At 38.2% G+C, this 23,717-nt stretch overlaps 1 protein-coding gene across 15 annotated transcripts in view; it reads left to right on the top strand.

Moving 5' to 3' along the window:
* Positions 1–504: 504 nt before the first annotated feature.
* The window catches only part of celf6 (CUGBP Elav-like family member 6), a 131,455-nt gene continuing 108,242 nt past the window's right edge, over positions 505–23,717 (top strand). For 8 of the 15 annotated variants that reach the window (XM_053324091.1, XM_053324059.1, XM_053324106.1 and 5 more), the window contains exons 1-2: positions 559–709; positions 15,296–15,378. In XM_053324091.1, coding sequence (XP_053180066.1) covers positions 565–709; positions 15,296–15,378 — 228 coding nt within the window. In that variant the 5' untranslated portion in view covers positions 559–564. Of the gene's footprint in view, positions 710–15,295; positions 15,379–23,717 lie in introns of all 15 variants that reach the window. The other 7 variants (XM_053324003.1, XM_053324026.1, XM_053324011.1 and 4 more) reach the window with 2 other exon arrangements.

Raw genomic sequence — 23,717 nt, 5'->3', positions numbered from 1 at the left:
CACAAATGTTTGCATTCTTACTCTGCCCTGTGGGGCCGTCAGCCTCCCGCTCTCTCATTGGCCTGTCCCGCGCTCATTATGCAAATTAGATGATGGGCGGGGTCTGTTCTTAAGAGTGCGATTTGACGTCACGGGCAGAGTGGCAGCTGATGGGATGGTGGGGGGAGTGGAGGTGGTGGTGTGTGTGTGCAGGGGGTGCTTTAAAAATGAAAACATAAAGCATATGAAAAAATGAATAAGGCTGATTCCAAACAAGGGGGCTCAGGCTGTGGAGGAAGAGCAGAAAGGAGAGAGTAGGGAGGGAAAAACCGGAGGAGGAGTGGGGAGAGAGGAAGATATAACAGAGGGGGGGAGTGTGCACTGTGCAGTTGACTACTGAGAGAGAGAGGGAGAAGGAGAGAGAGAGAGTGAGAGAGAGAGAGAGAGAGAGGGAGCAGCCCGCCGGCCCATTGAGGAAAGATGGCTACAGTCACTGCAAACGGAGTGCAGCAAGAGAATGGATTCAGCACCACGAACAGCGCCGGCAGGATGAACGGGCTTACCATCGGCCAGAACACCATTCCAATGAAGGACCACGACGCCATCAAGCTTTTCATCGGGCAGATTCCCAGAAACCTGGAGGAAAAAGACCTGAAACCCCTGTTTGAGGAATTCGGAAAGATATACGAACTCACTGTACTGAAAGACAGGTTTACGGGAATGCATAAAGGTTGGTTTTTTTGGCATCTTTACTTTTGCGCTCCTTTATAATAAAAAGAAGAGAGGCATGAAGGAATCAAAGAATGTCCCAATTCAGTTTTGGGGCAGACAGCATGAAAAGTGTGTTAATTAGCAGATGCTTGGGACAGAGTGGGATCCCTGTAGCGCCTTTACACACACACACACACACACACACACACAAACACACACACGCACGCATAGACAAGCATAGACACACAGACACACGAGACGTGAGAGGGAGAACACGTGGAAGTGAATGGCTCGCAAGTGCAGGGTTAATTGTTACCGCGTCCAGCCAATCCACGTGAATACTACAGCTGAAAAAGCCTTTGTGTGTTTACATTGACTATCATGTGCTGAGCATCCCAGTCAAGGGGGCGGGACAGGCAAGCGCCCTGTGCTGTGTTATTTCAGCAGCTGCAGAAAATTTCTTCACAACTACCAAAAAAAAAAAGAAAAAGAAAAAGAAAAGGGGGGGTAGTGGGGCACTGTCTTCCATCACAGAGTCCATTTGCAGCATATTGTCAGAGAGAAATAAATGCTTTTGGGGGAGCGGAAAATGCAAACCATTATCAGGCAATCAGCGTCTGTGATTAAGGTGGTGCTGGCATGCTGCGTTGACCTTTCAGCGGGCTCATATGTAGACCACTTTTCGGACGTCACAAGAGGTGGAAAATACTATTTACATGGCAGCTGTACTGTAATGCTGCTCCGTGGGCGGGTTGCAGTCAGGAAGTACAAAGCAGGATAATAGTAGAGGCTGAGATCCAGCATGCATCGTCTTCTGGTTTGTTCTGTACTCACTCCTGTCCCCCCCATTGTCCAAAACGACCGGGATCAGTATCTACTTAGTAATTAGTCAGACTGGCCCATGGATTATCAGGGATCAATCAATTCTAATGATAGTTATAATAATGAATGCCAGAGGCCATTATAGTGTGGGTTGGAAGGTAGACTATTTTAGTTACAAAAAAAGTCCAAGCCTCAATTAGACACGATGTAACTCACTTTTACTATTATATTTTAGTTGAATGTACAGACAACTAGAATAGCAATTATTTAAATGTTATCGACACATTATTCTTTATTCCTATTTGTTGGGATCTTTATTGCATTTGGTATTTATTACAAGCCTTGAATTTTACTATTGTTTCTGTTAGTTCTGTTTTTTTCACTATATTGTGGTTAAGTGAAATATAATTATTGAAATACAATAACAAGTTATAAAAATATTTTTTTACTGATTTTCAATCTTTTTTGATAGTCTTATTTGAATTTCAATGGGACTTGTATTCAGGTCACATGCCAGCACTATAAGTGTTATGATAAACTGGTTTCTTATTTTATTATCAGTAAAAAGGCAGTGCTGATATAATAACAATATGACAGTGATAATGCTGATTGTGATTGACACTATTTTTTGATGGGTTTTTAATTGTGTTGTAATCTTTTTTATTTATTTTCAAATCACACATGCCCCACGGCCCACACACACACACACACACACACAGGTATCAGTCGCACTGAATTGACAATCAGTTCACTCCCAGTATAAATAATCTATTCACAAGGCAGGCAAATTATGTATGATATGTAAGTCAGTGGCTACAGTTCATGATCTTATTGATCAGCACATAGTAAAGCGCTCTTGTGGGAGAAATGAGTGTGGGCTCAGCAATGCTTTCTTGTGTGTGCAGCCCTGAAGGTCTCCATGCACCACCTGTTCCTCCAGCCATCAGTCGCTGGTGTTCAACCTGCTCCTTTTTCCAGTGTTTCACTTTGGAGCCGTATGATCGATTAAAACAATATTTCTGATGTTCGTGTTGTTTACGCCTGTCCTCGACCATCCCTGAATGTCAACACTCTGGAGGATGGTTGCCTCGGGAAGGATAATCCTGTTCCAAAGCCAGACTGTATGCCCATTCAAATCATCCTCCACCAAGGCCACTGTGATGTATGCATTATGCCCACTTCATCCCGCATGACATTCAAAGTCACTTTGGGAGCACAGGCGTGCACTTTTAATAAGATTTCACCAATGCATTATATGAATGAATTTTTCTTATTGGCCACTCACCCAAAGAATGTTCATGACTCCTGCTAAGTCTATGCATGATACCTGTAGACTGAAGCAAGAAAGAACAAGAGTAAGAAAATGGGATTAGTGTCGTTAACAAAGCCAAAGTAGGTGTATCATCAGTTGTGTCACTCAAGGAGAGCAGTTTAAAACACTGACTGAATGCCTATTTTGAAACAGAGAAAAGCTTTTGTAGGGGAATTGAAGGTAACATTACAAACTTAGTTACTTGTATAAATTATTTAAAAAAGTTCGTGAAATCTTAATTCTGTTGTAAACAAACACAAAGGTTAGTGTTGTTTCTAACTTTTGAATTAAATTATAATGAAGCCTGTCAAAATACCAAGTCATGCCCACGTCAAAAGCAAACAAACTAAAAAGAAAATATTAATAATAATAAAAGAAAACTGTAAAGCACCAGTAATTGCTTTGAGTAGTATCATACTGTTTAATATTCTGTTCTGCAAATGTTACTCATGATGTAAACCTAAGCTCTACAGTAAAGTTTATACTGGTATACAATTTTATTTTTCTAGATATGCTCTCTCTCTCTCTCTCTCTCTATCTCTCTCTCTCTCTCTCTCTCTCTCTGTGTTTTTGTGTGTGTGTGGGACACATACAAAGTTAAAGGAGGATTTCTCAACAGTGAAATGGTTCTCATTGATACAATAATACATCATATTTGTCATAAGACATATGAGTAAGTGTTGAAATGAAATCATCCACTGGGCTGTAGTTGGGTAGCTGAAGATGATATGCTACTCATTCAAGGGACTTCATCAGGTCTGCTGGTGTGTGTGTGTGTGTGTGTGGGTGTGTGTGTGTGTGGGGGGGTCTGAATACTTAAACCTCTGTGGGTTTTTCACATCATCACAGGGGTAGTTGAGAGATGTTAAGGTCAAATGACAGTTTCAGCCTCACCACTCCTTACTTAAAAATATCTTCATCTCTACAACAACAGGGCAGTAAATAGTTTCATTTCAACCAGATGTTGTCCTTTCTGGATGAATGGGATTAATTTACAGAGACAAGTGTTAGCTGTGTAACTACTATAAACAATGTAATAGCATAGCTTTTTTAGTCATTTTCTTCACCTCTATATAATCTAAGGTTTGCAATAATTTTCAGTCCACGTTGTATGTGTTGCATAGTGCTTTAAAAAGTCATTTGCGCTCTATTTTGTGCACAAAAATGCATAATGTTCCAATGGATAGTGGCAAGCTATTATGTCAAAAGCCCGGGAGGCACCCAATGTTGTAATATTACCACAAATTCAATCCACATTTTTATAAACAGTCACACAAACATTTTTCACAGGAGAGGGGTGGGGGAGGATATAATCAGCTTGGCTCCATGATCCCCAAACCATAAAGTTCATAAAGATTTAGTGCAGTACCATGAATTTAGTTTGACTGCTTCTTTGAGCTGAGTTTGTGGTTGAGAAAAATTTGATGTGTTTCAGATAGATGATGTATATGGCTGTTGGCATCAGTTGGTAAACCGTACCTAATGGATGATTTGTACCTCTACCTTTTTCACAGCCCGAGTCCTCTGACACAGAATTGCACCATAATTATGGATTTAAGGGCAGATCAAAATATGTCATGTTCGCTCATGACTAATTCATGTGGATTGTACTGCATCAATTTGAACAGATGTTTTGTGCTTTGTGAATTCTTACTTTGGGCATTTATGGTATCTCCAGGGATTTCAGTGTGTGAGTGTAGTTGTATGTTGTTGTTTTTTACTGTTTCTTTTAATGGATGATTATATCCATCCTCGTAGTTGTAAGACACTGTTGTCTTTAAAAAAATAATTTTAAATTATTATTTTTAAAACATTAATAGACATGTAACAAAGAAAAAAAATTCAAAAAAATACAATACAGCCCAATACACAACTTATTTTCCCTTAACCCCACCCACACTAACCTCCGGGTAAAACAATATAAACTACTGAAGACAAATAGAAAAAAGAAAATAAATAAAACTCAATTTCTGCCAACATAACCCCTGTTTCTACCCTTTTAAGAAACTTAACTCAGGTTAGGGTTAGGGTTAGGGATTCCACACTGCATAAATGCCTGCTGTTTATTTTTCAGTATGTATTTCTTTTCTGATAGAAGACGTCATAGATAGTTTATTTCTACTTTTCCAGTTAAAGGCTATCAGCCTCTTTGCTTGCCAAATACACATGTTGATATAAGCACATATTGGCCCTTTTTACATTTAGGTCCATAGGGTATACATTCATAATAAATACTCTATATAGGTGTACTGAAACCAACTGCAATCATACAATGTAATTTTTCCAGGAACTCCTTATCAACCTACATTCCCAAAAGCAATGATGAAGTGTTTCTTTGACCTCATTATATTTGATACAAGTATCTGGGATATTACACATCAGCCATTTATACTCAATTAACTTAAGGCAGGTACTTAGTGAACATGTCTGTGTTTCCTCACATATTTTCTTCCAGTTGTTTAAAGTTAAATCCTCATTAAGATCTTTTCTCCATCCCTGAGGACACTTGAGATCTTTTGACTAGAAAATCATAAAGGGAGGGCATCAGTCTTTTGTAGTAGCAATTTCTTCCAAGGAGACAGAGACAGGACATATTTCTGTTTTTGAGGCACATATATATAATTTTGTATTTGAAGGAATTTAAGAAAGTATTTGCTTTGTAAATCAACTTTAGGTATAAGTTCTTGAAAAGACATATGATTCCCTACCCTATATAAATATTCAGTCTTTCTAATACCATCCTTCATGCCAGGACTTTGGTAGTCTGCCTTAACATTGGGTCATAATGAGTTTATGATATAATATCTATAGAAGGAACAATCTTAATTCCCAAATAGTTTAAATTGTGCTACATAGGATTTTCCACCTTTCATGTAATTGCATGATGGACGATTTCTTATTATTGACCTTATATCCTGATGTTTTCCTTAAGATAGACACAATATTTGGTAATGTTGGAATTGATTTATCAACATTTCTCTTAAAGAAAATGACATCATCGACAAATAATGCTGGTCTATGTTGAGTTTGGCCTTTTTGAATACAAGATAAATCCTTGTTGGATATAATGGGATTGGTATGGCAAGTGGTTTGATAGCTGAAATGAAAAGAGGACGGAAGAGGGGGCATCCTTGCTGGCATCCTCTATATAGAGAATGGTTTGGATACTGGCTGTTGAGTTTTTATTCAGTAATTTAACCCGATTGCAGAATATTTCCCCAAGCCAAATTTAGCAAGAATATGAAAAGATAGAATCATTCCACACTATCAAAAGCTCTGCATCTACAGAAAGCAGTACTGTATCTAGTGCCTCCTTTTAACCGTATAAAATATTCAACACTCTCCTGACATTATGGGTGCCCGGTCTGCTTTTTATGAAACCATTCTGATCCCAATGGATCAGTTGAGGGAGTACCCTCTCTAATCGCCTAGCTAGTAATTTACTAAGAATTTTCCCATCTGAGTTAAGAAGAGTAATTCGACAAAGATTTTTTCACACTTGTTATTTGATTTTCCAGGTTTTGGAAGTAGAATTATTGAAGCCCATCTTAATGATCCTTCCTGAAAAGCTTCAAGGAATGTTTCAAGAAGCATTCTCAATAATTTATCTTCAATTTAAAAAAAAAAAAAAGTCCATAGGTAAGCCATCTAGTCCAGCTGACTTTCTTGTCTTTATATCATCTATGGCATATTTGACCTTTAAAGTTAGATTTGATTTTAGGTTAATTTTGGATTCATATCAAACTGATATGAAAAAATATTTGATCTAAATTCAGTGAGTGTTCATTCTGGTATAGTTTTTCATTAAACATTTAAAATGTATTATTTATCTCTATATTCTTTTACTATATGATTTGCTGACATTTCTTTGTTACTCTTTCTGTTACTCAAATTACTGTTGTATCTCTGGATTGTCTCCTAAGTTTTGATATCATTTTTGTTCAAGGAATTTTACTTTAGAGTCTGAGGTTGCCATATTTCTATTGATTTTCCTTGAACTTTGCACTAAATCAGCTTATGATCTGCCCTCTAACAAATGCTTTAAAAGCTTTTCATCAAATGGTTGCTGAGGTTACAAAAAAGAAGTCTATTTTTTCCTTAGAAATTCCAGGAGTCTATAACTTGGAGGGTCACAAATTAATTTAGACTCTATGCAAGTCACAGAATTAGATATGATCTGATATGATAAAACTATTATATTGACTTTTTTTACTTTAGACATTTGCTGGTAAGAGATTAAGAAATAGTCAGTATGTGGGTATGTATAATATCTACATAAATAACAGAAATATGCTAATGAAGAAGGTTTTAAGACCCTCAATACATCTATTACATGGAGTTCTTCCATAAACTGAATAATTGTGTTTCTTGTGTTAATATGGGAATCATAAATTTGTGTTGAACGATCTTTAGTTGAGTCTAAACTACAATGGAAGTCTCCTACAATAATATTCTGTCCAGACAGACTGGAAACTGTAAGGAATACATTGTATAGAATCCAGGATCATCATTATTTGGACCACATTCAGTTTGATATCCAAAAATATATCTCCTGGGTCTTTGATTACATTCTGGATCTGAAACAGAATACAGTTATGAATAAGCATAATGACCCCTCTTGACTCATATAGGAATGCAATTTTTACTTGTAACTGTTTTAATCTGTACATGATCTGTTTGATTTTAGTTAATTTCCTTAGAAGTGTGTTAATTTAATGGTTGTCCTATTATGAAATCAAATTTTTATGTTTTGTTTTACAATATGTTCAAGAGCCTCATTTTAAGAAATTTGTTGTTATTGCTGAACAAAGACATTTCTTCTCAAATTGTGACTTTGGCAAAATCCTTATTAAATTATTGTATATCAGTTGATTTCACATGGAAATAATAATAATAATAATGTTTAGTATGCAATATGCACACATTAACCAAACCTTTTCTGGTTATGTAAGGTTGCTGCATTCTTGGAAGCCCCTTTGACCCTCTCACTCAAGTGACGCTCACAGAGCACACAGGCTATAAACAACAAATTAACAACTTAACTGGCTGCCATCACTTTATTAGCTGATGACCTTCAGTTGTGGGGCCACAGTTTAATAAACACCTGGTGCACAATATGTGCAATGAAGATATAAATGTACATTTACATCTTGTTCCATCAGCAATATAATATATACATCTTCAACATGAAGGTCCATGATCATATTTATTTGTCATTTGTCTCTTTGTGTAACCGATACGTGTGTGCAAATAAACAAAAGCAGGCAGTATGAATGAATGATTTGTGAATGAACTTTGCTTTTAGTATTAATCATTATGAACTTTATTATCCTGGTTTACCTATACCATAGCCAAATGTCAAGAAAAATATGAATATCAAAAATGAAAATATCAGTACTAGATCATAAGTCATTATGATTAAATTATCATAAAGGGAATAAACCAGGCTGCAAAGATGCAGAGGAATACAAACATATCCAGAAGGCTTCTGACAGAATGCATAGGTTACTGCACAATCCTGGATACTTCTTGTATTTTTATGATTCGTGGTTTTAGGATTTTATGTCAGAGTGACATTGCTTGCTCAATCAGTAACAGAATCTGTTTTATTAGCCAATGCAAGCATATGGTGTCTTGGCGCTTCCTCCAATAATAATAATAATAATAATAATAATAATAATAATAATGATAAAATAAGAAAAGTAATATTTTTAAAATTTTGAATTTTTAAATCTATTTACAGAATGGAACAGTTATAGCTTTGAAATGGGATACACAACTTGAAATTAAATAAAGTGTATGACAAGAGCAATAATTAAAGGTGACATGCACATAAATAATTCAATTATCCAAATCCAGTTTGATGAAATGTATGAAAGTGACAAGTCCAGAGATTAAATGAAAGTGAGATGTAAACTCCAGTTTGATAAGCCCAGCTTCATCCCTTTTACATGGTCATGGTACAAGATTTGATGCAAATTAGTGCAAATGCAGGTTAGGGTTAGAGAAGAGCATTGTGTTGTGGGTGGACTTGGCGTGTTTCACTACTGATCTGTTGTCTGTTGGTGGGCTTCATTCCATTTCAAAAAGCCGCCAGTTGGCCACAATCACAAATCCAAACGCCACTATACTGTATCTGTTGTGTGTTAAGGGAGGAGACCCAATAAAATCTTAATCAGTTTGGAATCAATTCAATAATAAAGAGTCAATAGTAAACATAGTAATAACACTTTTGTAACAGGTAACAAAGTGGACTGTCTTCATCTTGCCAGCAACAGTGGCTGGGGATCATGGGTTAATGTACAAAAACGGATGGCCATAGCATTAACTGGATATCAGACTTCTGAGTAATCAAGCACATTTTTGCATTTTTGTGTTAAGAAATGTTGAGGACATCATTAAAAGAAAACCGTAACACAGTATTCGACGGCACCACGCTGAAGAATGTAAAAAATATGATTTGATAACCTGGGAAGAGAATGGTTTTTCTCATACAATGACAACACATTCAAAGCACTACTGATTTAGAATAAAACACTTTATTTACAGAAAACATAAGGTCTGCATGTACATATCAATGGCCACTGAATTCATCTGGAGCTGGTTTGGTTGTCTTATTTGAAAGAATATTTTTTGTCTTGCAGTTAGAAAAGCTTGATTGGCCAAATGTAATTGACAGTGAGTACGAGAAACCCCTGCTGTGACCGCACATTTCCACAAAAGCAGACTTTCATTTTCAGATCTTCCATTTACACCAGAGTTGAATTAAGTTATCCAAAGTTACAAGTGGTTAGTTGATTAATCAAACATGATCATAGCACATTTTACATATTTATCAACGTCAGCCAGCCTCCGAAAAAACATTACCCAGCATGCATCACCTCTCCCATCTCTGCGATTAGAGACAGAGAAATAATAGCCTATAAGCCTATTATCTGCTGTAATTTTGCCTCACTGTAGCCCAGGCCTAAGACAAACCCTATTTTTATATTATTTAATTTATTATATTCCATTGTTGCTCAAATGAATAGGCCAAGGCTAGATGCAGTGTCATCCCCATGCACATTAGACTATCAGTCCCGGCTTTGTCTTTTGACTGGAAGACTACACCATTGATATCTATTTAACATCCTTGCATATGCAAAACTGATGCTAGGGGGTACCTAGAACATTGTAGTTTGAAGTGTAGGGCCGGTGACAAAGCTGCTGTGTTTTATAAGCTGGGAATGAGAATGCGTTGAAGTTTTGCAGCCGTAGGTATGATCCATCCTGCTGGAAAAAAGGAAAATACCAAAGAAAATGAAAAAAAAAAAAAAAAAAAAAAATCATCGGCCTTTCAAACAGAGTTCATCCAGGCAGAAAGTTATTAGTTCAGATTTTCCATGAAGCTTTTCACTTCAGCAGGATTATTAAAGGTGCATGATTGGTCTCCATGTGTAACCAGCAGACGAGCAGGGAACAGGATCCTGTGTTTAATGATGCCTTTATTATGCAGCACCTGGCGCATTTCATTGTACAGTCGTTGCTTCTTGTGGGTCTCAACAGACTGATTCCGAAAGAAGCGGATGATTTTGTCTTTATATATCACCTTTCCATTGGCCTTAGCAACCCTCAGGATTCGATCCCTTTGTCTACAATCCAAAAACCACATAATTAAAGTTCTCGGTGTAGCTGAATTCAAACCTCTCCTGGAGTCAGAGATCCGGTGTGCTCTCTCAATTATCAGTGGGGAGAGATGCATATCCATACTTAAAACTTTGGGAAGTCAACTTTTCAGGAAGAATCATATGTCCTGACCCTCTTATGTCTCAGAGAGGCCAATCAGTCTTAAGTTATTTCTATATGATTCCGGCACTGCAGTTCATCCATATGACTCCAGTGATTTTGCATGAGTTTCAAGATGATTCATTTTGTCCTCTGCACCTGAAATACTTTCTTTGGCTATTTACCTTATGGCTATTACCTTCTTTAATTTCACTGACAGCCGACAAGACCTCATTTTTGTTGGTAACTTGACCTTCCATCTCCTGGCTCTCATTATTTCATTGTAGTTTTCTTGTTGATGTGTTTTACGTCCCACTAGATAAATTATTTTTGGCATCACTGGACAGGTACATTTTTTTAGGATTCAGCAGTTTTACCAGAGGGGCGAGATTCAGTGATGTTCAGCCTTGCACTGCAACCATACCATACACTGTTGCCTTTAATGTTGACTTGATAGTTTGTGTGTCGTTGGGGAGCCTTATACAGTGAGTGGGATGACTTGACACGATTGGCGGACATGGCGCTCATCAGTGTGTGGTGCAGCCAGGTTGTGCTGTTTAATATCCATCATTTTGCTGAGCACTACATTATCATAATACTTAGTGTCAGTGCCAGAACGCATGCATTGTTCAGACATGCTGAATATTAGTGGGGGGCAAATCTTTTGCTTGAGTAGCGTTATCTATCAATCCGTCTATGATGCTGAGAGGAGGGACTCTGAGCTGCACCACACAGCCAGGAGGAAGAGATACAAAGAGTTGTTAAATATCCTCATCCATTCTGTTCTCCTTGGTAGGTCCATGCAGTGTAATTGGCTATAAATAGCCTGCCAAATTGACATAAAAAACCCTCTTAGCCATTGAAATGTCAAAACTAAACCATATTAGATCACTTATATATGATTGCAATAATTGCAAATGACCGATAGAATGTAACAACAAATCCTTGAAAGTGCATTTTCAATACATACACATTTTTATGGTTTCCAAGGAAATAAAATTTTTATCTACTTTTTTTGAAATGGCAACTTAAAGATCCATGTTTGTACTGGGTTTTATCTACAGTATGAGTGTTGTAGAGGAAGTGTTGGACAGTGACTGAAGTTTAGCGTAAGTCTACAGATGACGTCGTCGATTATTAGAAGGGGACTTATGTATGAGCCAGACAGATACAGTAAGTGCTCTGAACAGGCAGCTCTGAATGTAGAAAGATGGAAAGACTAAAAGATGGAAAGCTGCTCTGCAGGTAATAGTGCGGTTAACAGAGAAACATGAAGCAGTGGATGAATTCTCACATCGTATTTGTCTCAGTACCCATGAGAGGGTCAGGCTGTCACATTCTGCAGCATCCAGTTGTTTTACATAATTTCTGCGCCTCGATCATTTTTGGAAATTAATTTGCATTCTTTTCTCAGTTTAATGAACATTCTTGGATCAGACATTGTGTGAGGAGACTGAAGGAGAGCAAATTGCTCATGATTCATGAATTCACTGCTAATGAATTGAAATTTTATACAAATTTGTTCTGGAGTTATTTCAATTACAGGTACCTGATGCCTTAAAAAAGCACAATTTACTCTTAATGCCTGGATGCATGCAATTGTGAGCACATACTAATTTCCATTTTAAAACAAATTGTCAGAAGAGGCGTTACAGGGGGAAAAGTTCTTTAAGTAATTACCCAAAACATGTCTTGCAAATGCAAAGACACATTTCCTGCTTTCTCTTTGAACTGGTTTGCAGGGTTTACTTTTTCATTTGCCTTAAATATAATTTGTTGAACTTTTGCTCCTCACTGAAATTATAGTGTAGTAAATTGTCTGTGATTACCAAAGTATTATTTTCACCCCACTTAACCTCCTCATCACAGGAAGCCACCAGTCCTTTTGCTGAACTACCACCTAAGTTTACCCTTAATTTCAGAGCCTTGTCCATGTTCCTGTTTCCCTGTTCTTGCTATTTAATGCATGCATCTTATTTCCTTCAGCTTTTAGAAAATACAGCAATTCAAACTTTTAATCACACAAAGTTTAAATGTCATCTAAGTTATTTGCTGAAATTTATTACATCTGAAGTATCAGTACTAGAAAAGCAATTTGAGTTTTTGCATGTTTGAGCTAAAATAACATACCTTATGTTACTGTTGATGTGTCTTTACTATCTTTGAGGCAGACAGTTCTTTTAATAACTAGGAAAATCAACTCGTAGAGACTTAAATCTTGCATCAGTTTCACAAGTCATGGTATTCATCACAGTGACAAGTAACATTTTTTGTGTGGTGTCATTAACTATGAATGTAATCCCATGCCAATTAGTCAATTTAAAATTTTAAGATGACAGTCCTAACTCGCTACCAGCTGGTACATCCCTGTTACCTTCTCTCTAATGGTATCGTGCCTCTCCTCCAAGCTGAATGCTCATCTGTTCCACAACTGGCTTTCTCAATCACTAACTCCTTTGGGCTTAACTTGTCCCCTGAGCCAAGACTGTTAGAAATGAAGCTTTCCTAAAGTCCCGCCAAAATCCTACGGCTGTGAGGAAGCTGTTGCTGCCATGCAAATGGTCTTAATATGAAAGGCTACACTGCACAAAGAGTTTAAAAAGACATTTGAACTGATAGTATCAGAAGATATTTTCCTTGAAACAAACTATAAAAAACGAAGTATGAAGTTGTTGTTTTCTTTCTCCTTTTTACAGTTTATGTTTCATTAAAGGCTACATCCCAGCAGGGACAATAATCAAACTTTTATGGTAAACAAAAACCTGCCATCACTGCTGTGTATACACTGTATTGTGGTATGGACTTTTTAAATGATGAAAAATTGCAGGATATTGTCTAAACATCTGCAAATTAGGGAAATACCAGAAAAAGGTGAGTGTCAAGAACAGACTACTACTCCCATAAGCCTTTGCTATAGGACATGGCCCTTGGGAGGTCTTGGCTCATGTCCCACAGTTTTGTAATGTCACAATGGATGAAGAGAATTTCCCCAGGCTCCCAAACTTTTCTGCTTTGCTGTGTAGCATGCTGTTTCATCAGTGTCGTTCAGGTGATTTTTCCTCTTGAATAACTGCCTAGTTGTGGAGGTGGGTGAAGGTTGTCGTGAGAGGGAGCTCTTTTGGCTGGGCGCCAGAGTGTGTTGCTCAGTTTCGGGGGTTGATGGGTGCTATGTGCTGCATGCTGGGTATCATCTCCTATACGTGTGTGTGTGCATTTCTCTCTCTCCTCTCCCATGGGAATCCTTGGCAGCAGGTGTGACATGTAGTAATGGGAAATTATGCTGCACAGTGCAAAACCTCTTCTGAACGGGGTCACCCACTGTCAGCTCTGCCAAGCACATAACGGAGCAACCACTCACCCTTTAATGAAAGCTGTCACATATTTGTTAGGGCCTTATTTATTGATGCTTATTCATTCTGTTTTCCTGAATTTTCCGACTTTAGGGATAGTCTCCAGAGATGTGTGAGGGTACAGTTTGAGAGGTTTTTAATTACTCAGCTGCTAAAGAAATCTGCAAACTGTTTGACTTTTCCCCCCCTGTGCCTGGTTCAATAATTGTGAAAGTGATCATTCATCAGAAAGCAGTATGCAGATTTTTATTAACTGAAACTAACATACCAAAAAAAAAAAAAAAAAAAAATGAAAAAGAATTTAAAAAAAAGAAAAAAAGAAAAAAAGAAAAATCACCCGGGGTGACTAAGCATTTTCCATCATCCCTCTATCAAACTTTACCACAGGAACACACCCATTTGTGCACTTGTATGCTGTATATGTTGTTGTTTTATTTAGCTTTGTCTAGTTTACTATATCAAACTGAATGGAAGAAAAGACAGAATTAGATAACACCAACAACAAAAATATAAACTGTGTGGTAAACAGTTTATTCTGATAAACAGTGGAGATATACATGAGTTCAGTAAATCTAATCCGAACGGGTTGTCATATTTAGAAAAAGAAAAAAAAAAGGTGTAAAATTTTAATCTTATTTCTCAACCAGCATGTTATTTTCTCTGGGGGTATGGAGCTATTAACTTCAGAGAGACACATTCCAATTGTCAGCGGAGGGTATGAATTCCATTTTAATATAATACATGTTTTTGGCAATAGCTTGTAAAACTCCAGTAAGTCTTATATTATGGCCATGCGTAGATTAGAATTACTTCAGTGAAATCACAAATCTCTGGGTCTATTTGGAGGGTTACAATGTAGGTTTCGGAAGTCGACGTAAGGAATGCTTAATCTCCTGACAAATATCGGAGGAGAGGTGTTAGACTGGCATCACATGGTTTGTTTAGAACGCATCTTTCATAGTAAAATTATCGAATAAAAATCAAGAGCTACATGGGTTAATATTAAGATGATGCTGAAAGCAAAGTTCATCTTTTTTTTTAACAACTTTTTATATTTTAGACATTTTAATTAATGGATACTAAATTCCGAAATCCCTAGATCATCATGAAGACATTACCATTACTTTATTCTTGAGGTAGTTTATGTTTGTAGTTTATTATAAAGTCTGTAAGACATTTAAGAACCCTAAAAAGTACAACATACATTAAATGCACTTTCCCTCTAAACATGACCATAAATCTAATGTCACTGTATTTCTTGTTCTCCTTTAAATTATTAATAGTGGTATGTACTGTAGTTGCGAAGCTGTTTATGGTTGAATAATCCTATCTTTCTCCTTTCTCCGTGATACTTTAGGATGTGCCTTTCTAACATACTGTGCCAGAGAGTCAGCACTGAAGGCCCAGAGCGCCCTCCATGAACAGAAGACTCTGCCAGGGGTAAGTGCCCCCGATCTGCCCTCTGTCATAGGCTAAAGCCCCTGGGGCAGCCAGTCTGGCATGGGAACCTACATTAACATAGGGATTATATCACATTCATACACACACACCAAACGGAGGCACATGGGGACACGACATACATTAACTCACACATTAAGACATGCAGACATGGAAACAGATGGAAAGAGTCTCCTACTACTCCTACTTTCTCCCTCTCAGTCTCTTTTTCTTGCTTGGTCTCACACACACGTACTTTCTCACTCACTCACCTACACGCACACACGGAGACATACTAAAAGAGTGTGAGTGGCCTATCTCACCTTGCAGTGTCTTATTACACTAATCACCCCGGCGGAGATATTTGATAAGCGCTCCTTCATAACAGCCTGTGCCGTCCTTCCCCTGTCCTCTCACAATATGGCTGCCGCAGACACTAATTGCCTTGAGGAATCCCACTCTCATTATCACATATAATCAAACAGTAAGTATAAACAATCATTTTTACCATGTATATCACCATCTGGTGTTTTTGTTTTAATCCTTTTCCCTATACCCCTCCTCCCCTTCTTCTATCATTTGCCTTTGGCGGTCAGGTAACTTTTTCAATTAAAATAATGGCCTCTTCAAATGACACAGGTAAAAGGTACCCCATAGTGGACTCTTAAGCCCACCCAGGAGGAGACCCTCAATCTGGGATGAGTGTGAGCTTGTGGTGTCTATCTGTACTTGATGTGTGTGAGGGGGATTGACTTTCACATCAGGGAATTATCAAGGTGTGATTGAATTATGCCTGCGGGTCCCTTAGAAGGAGAAGCTCCTCCAGTGCCCATGCACCTCACTGCATACCCACCACCCCTTTTCCTTTCACCACCTACCAAGACACCCTCCCAGGTTGGGGCTTTAATCAGAGCCTCAGGATATCTAAATCTAAATCTCCAGGGAGGGAAAGACAGAAGGCGATAGGAGAATAAGAGACAGGAAGTAAGAGAAGAAGAAAGTATGGATAGAGAATGGTTGAAAAGAAGGAGGAGGGGTGATGGAGTTTGGGGGTTTATATTGTTCCTCACTGTTGGGTTAATCAGATGTTTGCACTTCACTGCATATCATAGGGACTTCACTGAATATTAGGCACATCGGTACACTGCGGCGAAAGACTCCCTGGGAGAGAGGGCTCCCTGGCTCGTTACTGCCTCCCGCAGCTTCATAATGAGATGATTGTCATGATGGTCCTGGATAGGTGTCCCTGTCTTTATTGCGCTCATGAAGGGAAATTCTTGTTTGTCTTCTATCCAGAAAGAGGTTAATGGCATGCTCTGTGGGGTTTGGGTAAACATTTCCCTTGTACAGCTCACAGCGAGGGGTCGGTCCTGCAATCTCGGGCTGAGCACAGGCTGCATATAGAGGGCTAATAAAGCTGTTCTGTCTTTCTCTGTGTGTGTGTGTGTGTGTGTGTGTGTGTGTGTTGATGCGTGTATGAGACAGAGAGAAATAGAAAACATGGAGAGTTGGAAAGAGACTGAGACAGACAAAGACAGAGGTGACACTTTTGGACAAGCCTCATTGTCATGGCCTGATGGTTTGAGATGCTCTGTTGTATAATGCTGCCATTACAGTAGCTTCTCCACACGGCATTGCTGGCATGATTGTGCAGTCTGGTTGTGGCTGTGTGACTGTCTAGCAACCTAAATGCAAATTTTGTTCCAGTGAGACATCTGGCATTTAAAAATATCATATCATATCTGGCTTTTACAAGAGGATCCATTAAAATAAGAAATAAAAAATAAAAAAAACATTTAAAATTCATGATGCTTTGCAAACTTTAGTAGAAATGTAATATATTGGGCTAACAAAATAATACAAAGCTGCCTCAAAAATGAATTAGACATACGTAATCACATTTGCAACAGCATTTACCGGGTCATACTGTATGAGGTTAAATGCAAATAATATGTCCTAATCATTACTTTAATTTATCATGTTCATCATTTCCCCTATTTGTGGATGAGGCTAGACATGAGGTTTGTATAGCCATATATACTATGAGAGCACTTAAGCCTTGTTCTGAACACGTTGCTCACCTGTGATGTTCCCGTTTTTCAAGGTGATAAAGCCTCCATATGCACTGTTAGAAAGATCAAAGAACGGATTCATTAACACCAGGATGGAGTCAGAGTCCTTGTATGACATCCTCATTTACACCAATAAGTCAGCGTACTTTTCTACAAAGCTGTGGAGCACAGAGAATGAAGGATTCCACTTATTTAACTCGATTTTTAGGGTTTCTTCAAATAGAGACACAGATGCAGCCCCTACTTGAAAATATTCCAACCAAAAAATCAAGAGAATGAGGACAGGTGCTGAATGCATCTGAGTTTAATGGTTTTGTGGCCAATTTTGTTTTGGTCTGCAACAGACAAAGCCCGAGCACTGCAGTCATGTATGGCTTGTCCTTCTGAAGTTTATCAAAAGGAAAATAGTCTCACCTGAGAAGGGGTGGTAAGAGCCTTTCAAATCTTAACCTTTTTTTTTTTTTTTTTTAACAGTGGTCAGCCACACTCAAACAGACACGTACCAGGATGCAAACTTTTTATTTCTCTGATGTTTTCTCATCACATACAAGAATGTCTTGCGGGTAAAACATGTGACTCATGTAGGCTTATATCAGTTAAGAGTAACTGTGGTAACCAGGCAAAAGACATCCACAGGGTGAAACAGATGAAAGTGCAAGGAGATTCAACTAGGTAACTAGGATAGTTACAATTACAATTAAGTTATCCTTCAAATAAAAAATCCCAAGGTATAGGTGGAGAGTACTGTTTATACAACTTGTTTTGCTTAACCATGGCAGTAGTGATATACTACTTTACTACACTAAAACATTGTGTTTACTGAGATCACTACAGCAAATTTCAGATGAACATTTAATATCCAGGGATTCACATCTGAAACACAGGGATAGTCTAGGGCTGGAGAAGATAAACAAAGTTGAAACACTATGATCATTTCTACTGCAATAGGATGTCTTAGGTGTCATTCATACAGGACACATATGTAATGCATGCTGCATACAGCAAAGGCTGTGCCTCTAAGCTCAACAGGTTGGAGTGTTCATACAGGTGACGGGTGTGGTCAACCTTCTTCTCCTAGAAAACACATTTATACAGTGTGCTACTAAACCGCAACTACTAACATGTTTTGATCCGACTATAACATGTTAACATTTAAATGTAAGTGATGGAGGACAAAGTCCAGAGTCCTTGTTTTGTGCAGAAATGCTAAAGTCATAAATGCACTTAACTGCATTAAATAATGGTACATATATATATTTTTTTGTTTCTGCACTTTAAAGATGACATCTCAATTTCGTTGTGCTTTGTACAATGACAATAAAGACTTTCTATTTTATTCTGTTCTATTCTGAACCTGTTCAAATTAGTCAAATGATGCGAATATCTTCCAAAGCATTTTTAGTCTGAAATTCTTACATTTGTGTTTTCTTGTTAAGCTGCAGTGGGAGGATAGTAAACAAAAAGAAAAAGAAAAAGAAGATGATAACAGCAAGCAAACCCTGTCTAATTAAAAATATTGGCATATGACAATTGTTTTAATATAGACTAAAAGAATCGTTAACTTCTCTTCCAGCGTGCCCACCTGCATCAACATGTGAATAACAATCAGCCATGCCCCATTACAATAAGTAAATGGGGCATGGCTTCAGATGAAAAATAAGTTTTAACATTGGCTTTACTGATTGTGCCTTTAAAAAGTTAGGACACAGCTCTTTTGTTTAATGTGCTTTGTATTTTAGTCGGGCTGCTGTATTTGTACCAGTGCCTCCTTCTTTTAATTCTTTAATTATTACAAAATGTATTTCTCACCTTTCCTATAAATGTTCATATTAACACATTGCATGCGTTTCACAGTATTCTAGTAATCTACAGGCTTAACAGTGAGACAGAGAAGAGGCAGAGATATTTGTGTGTGTTCTCTCAGCAGGAAGCCACGACTCTTACATCATCCCCAGATTGGCTGTGAATCTTACATTTTCTGTAATTCACATTCTTTTATTTACTAAATCTTGTACTGTGTGTGCCGCAGTTGAATCGCCACAGGGGAATCGGGTTCTATCTGTGGTGGCTGAAGCAAGCTTTGTTTACATTGTTTGATTAATTGCATGTAAAGAGCATAATGAGCTCTTGATGTCCTGTGCATCAGATCCTGCTGCTACAGTTTGTAAAGTAAATGTAATCAGAGATTCAGCCTCTTGCCCTTGGTAAGCTCGTAGTGCTGTTGTGTTTACGTGCACATTCAGCACATTCCCTAATGTAGGGCAGCATAGTACTGTACTGTATGTAGACAGGTTAGGTCATTCCTGTGAATGATTTCTCCCCGGATATGATTAATTCCTGATGTTTACATACAAACCTTGGCCAAATTATAGTTTATGAAAAATGCATTGAGATTTTCTTTCTACAATTTGTGTAGAATCAGGTAAGTTGTTGATCACAGAAAAGTCCTGATGACTTAATACTTTTCTTTGATTGCCTATAAACGTTATGGCAGTCGTATTTTGCATTACCATCTGGCAATAAAGACGGAAAGAAAGTATAAATAATATTTGCTGTTGCAGCACTGAAATGTTATTTACAACTGTTTGCCAAATAGCCTCCCAACATGCCGCTACTGGAGCCGGGAATCTTCAAATGAATCCTGCTCTTTCCTTTCAGGGCCACGAAGATTTCTCCTCTCAGGCCAATTAGCTCATGGTGTTCGCATGTAACAAGCATGCTAATTGGGTGCTACTGAAGCCCAAAAGCCAATTAAAAATGTCTAGGAAAAATAAGAGCCTTCTCTTTGTCTCTCTTCCACTTCCTCCACTTCCCAATGTCTTCCTCTGCCTCATCATATCTACCACTTTCACTTTCTTTTTACACATTTTCTGTGTGGAATGTGCTGAGTGTGGGATGGCATCACAACCTTAGACTTGTCATCTACGTAGAGGTTTCTGTGGAGGGATACACTTTTCTTTGTTCCTGTATATATATATATATATGTATATGTATATGTATATCACTTTTTATCTTGTTTATCTTTTGTGCATGAAAAGGGCAGAAAACTTGACTTCATTATATGTCACACAAAAAGTGGGTCAGGGGGAGATTGTGCAATACCAGTATTATGTGTCACTAAGCACAGCCTTCTTCTTGACACCCTCTCCTCGCATCACGCCACAGATGCAGGCATATGTCTTCATCTGTGTCTCAGTGCACGCAACCAGCATTATTCCCCTTGTCATATATTCTCCAAAAATCACACATGCTTTAGATAAGCTGCTAGTATACAAGCAATAACCATAAAAGATAGATATGTGTGAATGCTATCAAACTAATGAAAAAAAGACTTGCTCAATAAGTAGTGACTTCTCTTCAGTGACGTCTCAAGGGAACTTTTAAGTTCTTAAAAGTTTCAAGCTCACACATGCATGCAGACAAACACAAAAACAAACGTACCATTACCTCACTAAGACCTGCTAACCCCCTCCTTATTCCCATTTATCTAAAACGTGTTAATGAATATATTTAGTGGTAAAGACTTTGTGAAGAGGATTCCAGGTGAGAGTTGTTGCAGTGTCATAGCGTTTTATCAAAGGACATACTGAGCCACTCTTCGGCGTGTCCACTCCTGGACAGACATGCTGCAGTTTAAACTAATTACTCAGGCCACACAGGGCCTTTACCCATTCTTTCAAGGGACAAATTGCGCTCTGTTGCCGATCAATTTGTCCTCTGTGCCAGATTTGTCAACCTCCAGTGCCCGGGAACGGTTGCCATTATGAAGAAAAAAAAAAGAAGAAAAAAAAAGCCTGGGCATTGGACGTGAGACCTCTGCTAAGGCTCCCCGTGCTCTCCTCATCATCAATTACGTCTATATCATTTTCTTTCTGCTGCCCGCTTTAGAAAAGAAATTAAAAAGGGCCATTGTTTTTCTTATCCCCCTGGGATGAAAGCATTTACTACGCTGCTGCACTGTGCGCGGCCATACTGCCGATTAGGGAGTGAATGGAATCACAATCGAGGGATGCACTCGGCATTGTCCCCTATTATGTGGCTGGTGGCCCTGAATATTGTGCAAAAATTAATTTTGTTCCATCTGATGGGATTTTCAACCTTGGAGAGTGCGAAATGTTAATCCTGGCAGGCAGGCCAGTGGACATCGTGAAATGTCTGTTTTTTACTACTGGATGTGGACTGGGCACAAACATAGTTGATTACGAGAATGCCTTTAACCAGCCTGTAAAGATGACAGGCAAGAGGCGCTGGACAGATGAGTAGGAGAGATAGTGTTTGTAAAGGGTTAGGGTTTTGGTGGAGAGGGGATGCCAACAACCATGACCATTTGTCCTCTTGATCTTGAACATTTACTGCAGTAAAATAAAACAGGCTGGTGCAAAGGTTGTTCAGGTGAAAAATCCCAGCTTCTCAAGTGACTGAATTTTCCTCTAAAATGGAAATGGAAAATGGGTTACCCATTTAATACAAGTTTTTATTATGTACTAACAAATTGTGTGAAAGGAAGAAGCTGGATCAGTATAACCACTCAATGACCGCTAGAGCAAATGTTTTAAGATGATGAACAGACATCTTTGATTGACAGAAATCAGAACATCTTTGCAGATTACTGTTGCTCGTATTTTAGAAATATCAAATGATGAATTTCAAATGATTTTGGGTAAATGAAAGTTAGCTTCACTGGATGGGTTTTGTTTTAATATGTGTTGAAAGCTTGTAAGCTGAGCAGTTACTTCACACCCTCCCACCGCGTCAACACATTCACTATCTTTCCCCTTGCTGACAGGTTGAGTTGGACTCGTGGAGCCGTGCATGCTCTCCTGCGCTAATTTATCCACTTCTTTAGCTGTAATGAGGCAGAACTGGTAAATGTGGGGACAGCATTGTTAACATTGCTGCTTCACTGGGGAAGAGGAGAGGGCTGACAAATAGTGGAGAGGGATGGAAATGAGGCCTGGGTGCTGTCATACCATAAAGAATGATGCTTTTTGTCTTTTACCGGACTGGATCGCTGTCTCTTAGTTAGGCTGCACACTGGAATATGACATTTCCTAAACCAATTAAACATCAAAGTCTCCACTGCATCACGATCGGGCTGTTTGGCAATAACCACAGGAAGGAAAAATCAAAAACAAACAAAAAATGAATATTTGAAGCTGGATTTTGTTTTTAATTTTAGAATTGTCAAAATGCTGTGGATTTGAGTAGTTAAAGGGAAATTCTGGTATTTTTCAACTTGTACCCTATTATCCCATCATTACTACATCACTAATGGGGACAACATTTTTTTGGAACTTGAATTGAGTGAGATCCCTTCAGTTGGAAAGCTAAAAACAGACTGTAATGTAAACCTTGGGGACAATTGCACCCGTCAAAGTACTTCACTAAAAGTGCTTGTTTTTCCCACTGACAGGCTCAGACTGTTGTTATAACTATCTGACAATGAAAGGAAAAAACAAGCACTTTTAGTGGACGTACTTTGACAGGTGCAATTGCCCCATCAAAGTACATTGCAGCCTGTTTTGCACCTGCTGGCTGAAGCTCTCTTGCTCAATACTGGACCAATTCCAAATGTTTTTGTCCTCATTATTCATTTTATAAACAAAATGATGGGAGAAATAAGTTGAAAAATACAGGAACTTCCCTTTAAATTCCATTCCATTCATTTTGAGAAGATCAAGTTGTAAATTTACCTTTAAGATATTAAAAAGATATCTCAGTCTACTTTCAGACAATATGATGTCTAAGAAGAAACAGGTGTTGACACCCCACATTGAGTCAATAGTTACAATCTGTTGTGTTTTAGTGAACAGGCTGTATTAAAAATGGAACAATTATGAATCTTTACTGTCTTTCTTCTTTACGTTTTCCTTTCCTCTCCTTTCCTTTCTTTTCCTTTATGTCTCTTCTCTCCCTGCTTCCCTGACAGGTAAATTAGTAGCCTATCATTGCAATTCACATCTCACTCTGGCAATCACTGAAGACATTCAAGCAATCTGCACGTATTTGTGCAAAGACAAAACAAGGGGTAAAGAAAACATGATGTTGCTGAGTTCAGCAAATCTTTTTGGCAGCCTGAGTTATCAAACACTGCAGTTAATCACAAGTGGAAACGTTCACACTTAGTGACACACACGGAGGACCTCGGAGGCATCTCTTAGGACTTAGGAAAAATATGTGATCCGATGTCTGACATTTTATGGAGGGGACAGAGACAGTGGGGGGTGGGGTGTGAAGGGTGGGAGGGGGAGCCAAAAGAACAAGGAAAAA

The sequence above is a fragment of the Scomber japonicus genome, chromosome 1, assembly GCF_027409825.1.
Source record: "Scomber japonicus isolate fScoJap1 chromosome 1, fScoJap1.pri, whole genome shotgun sequence".
Lineage (NCBI taxonomy): Eukaryota > Metazoa > Chordata > Actinopteri > Scombriformes > Scombridae > Scomber > Scomber japonicus.
This window is presented reverse-complemented; position numbering and strand designations above follow the sequence as displayed.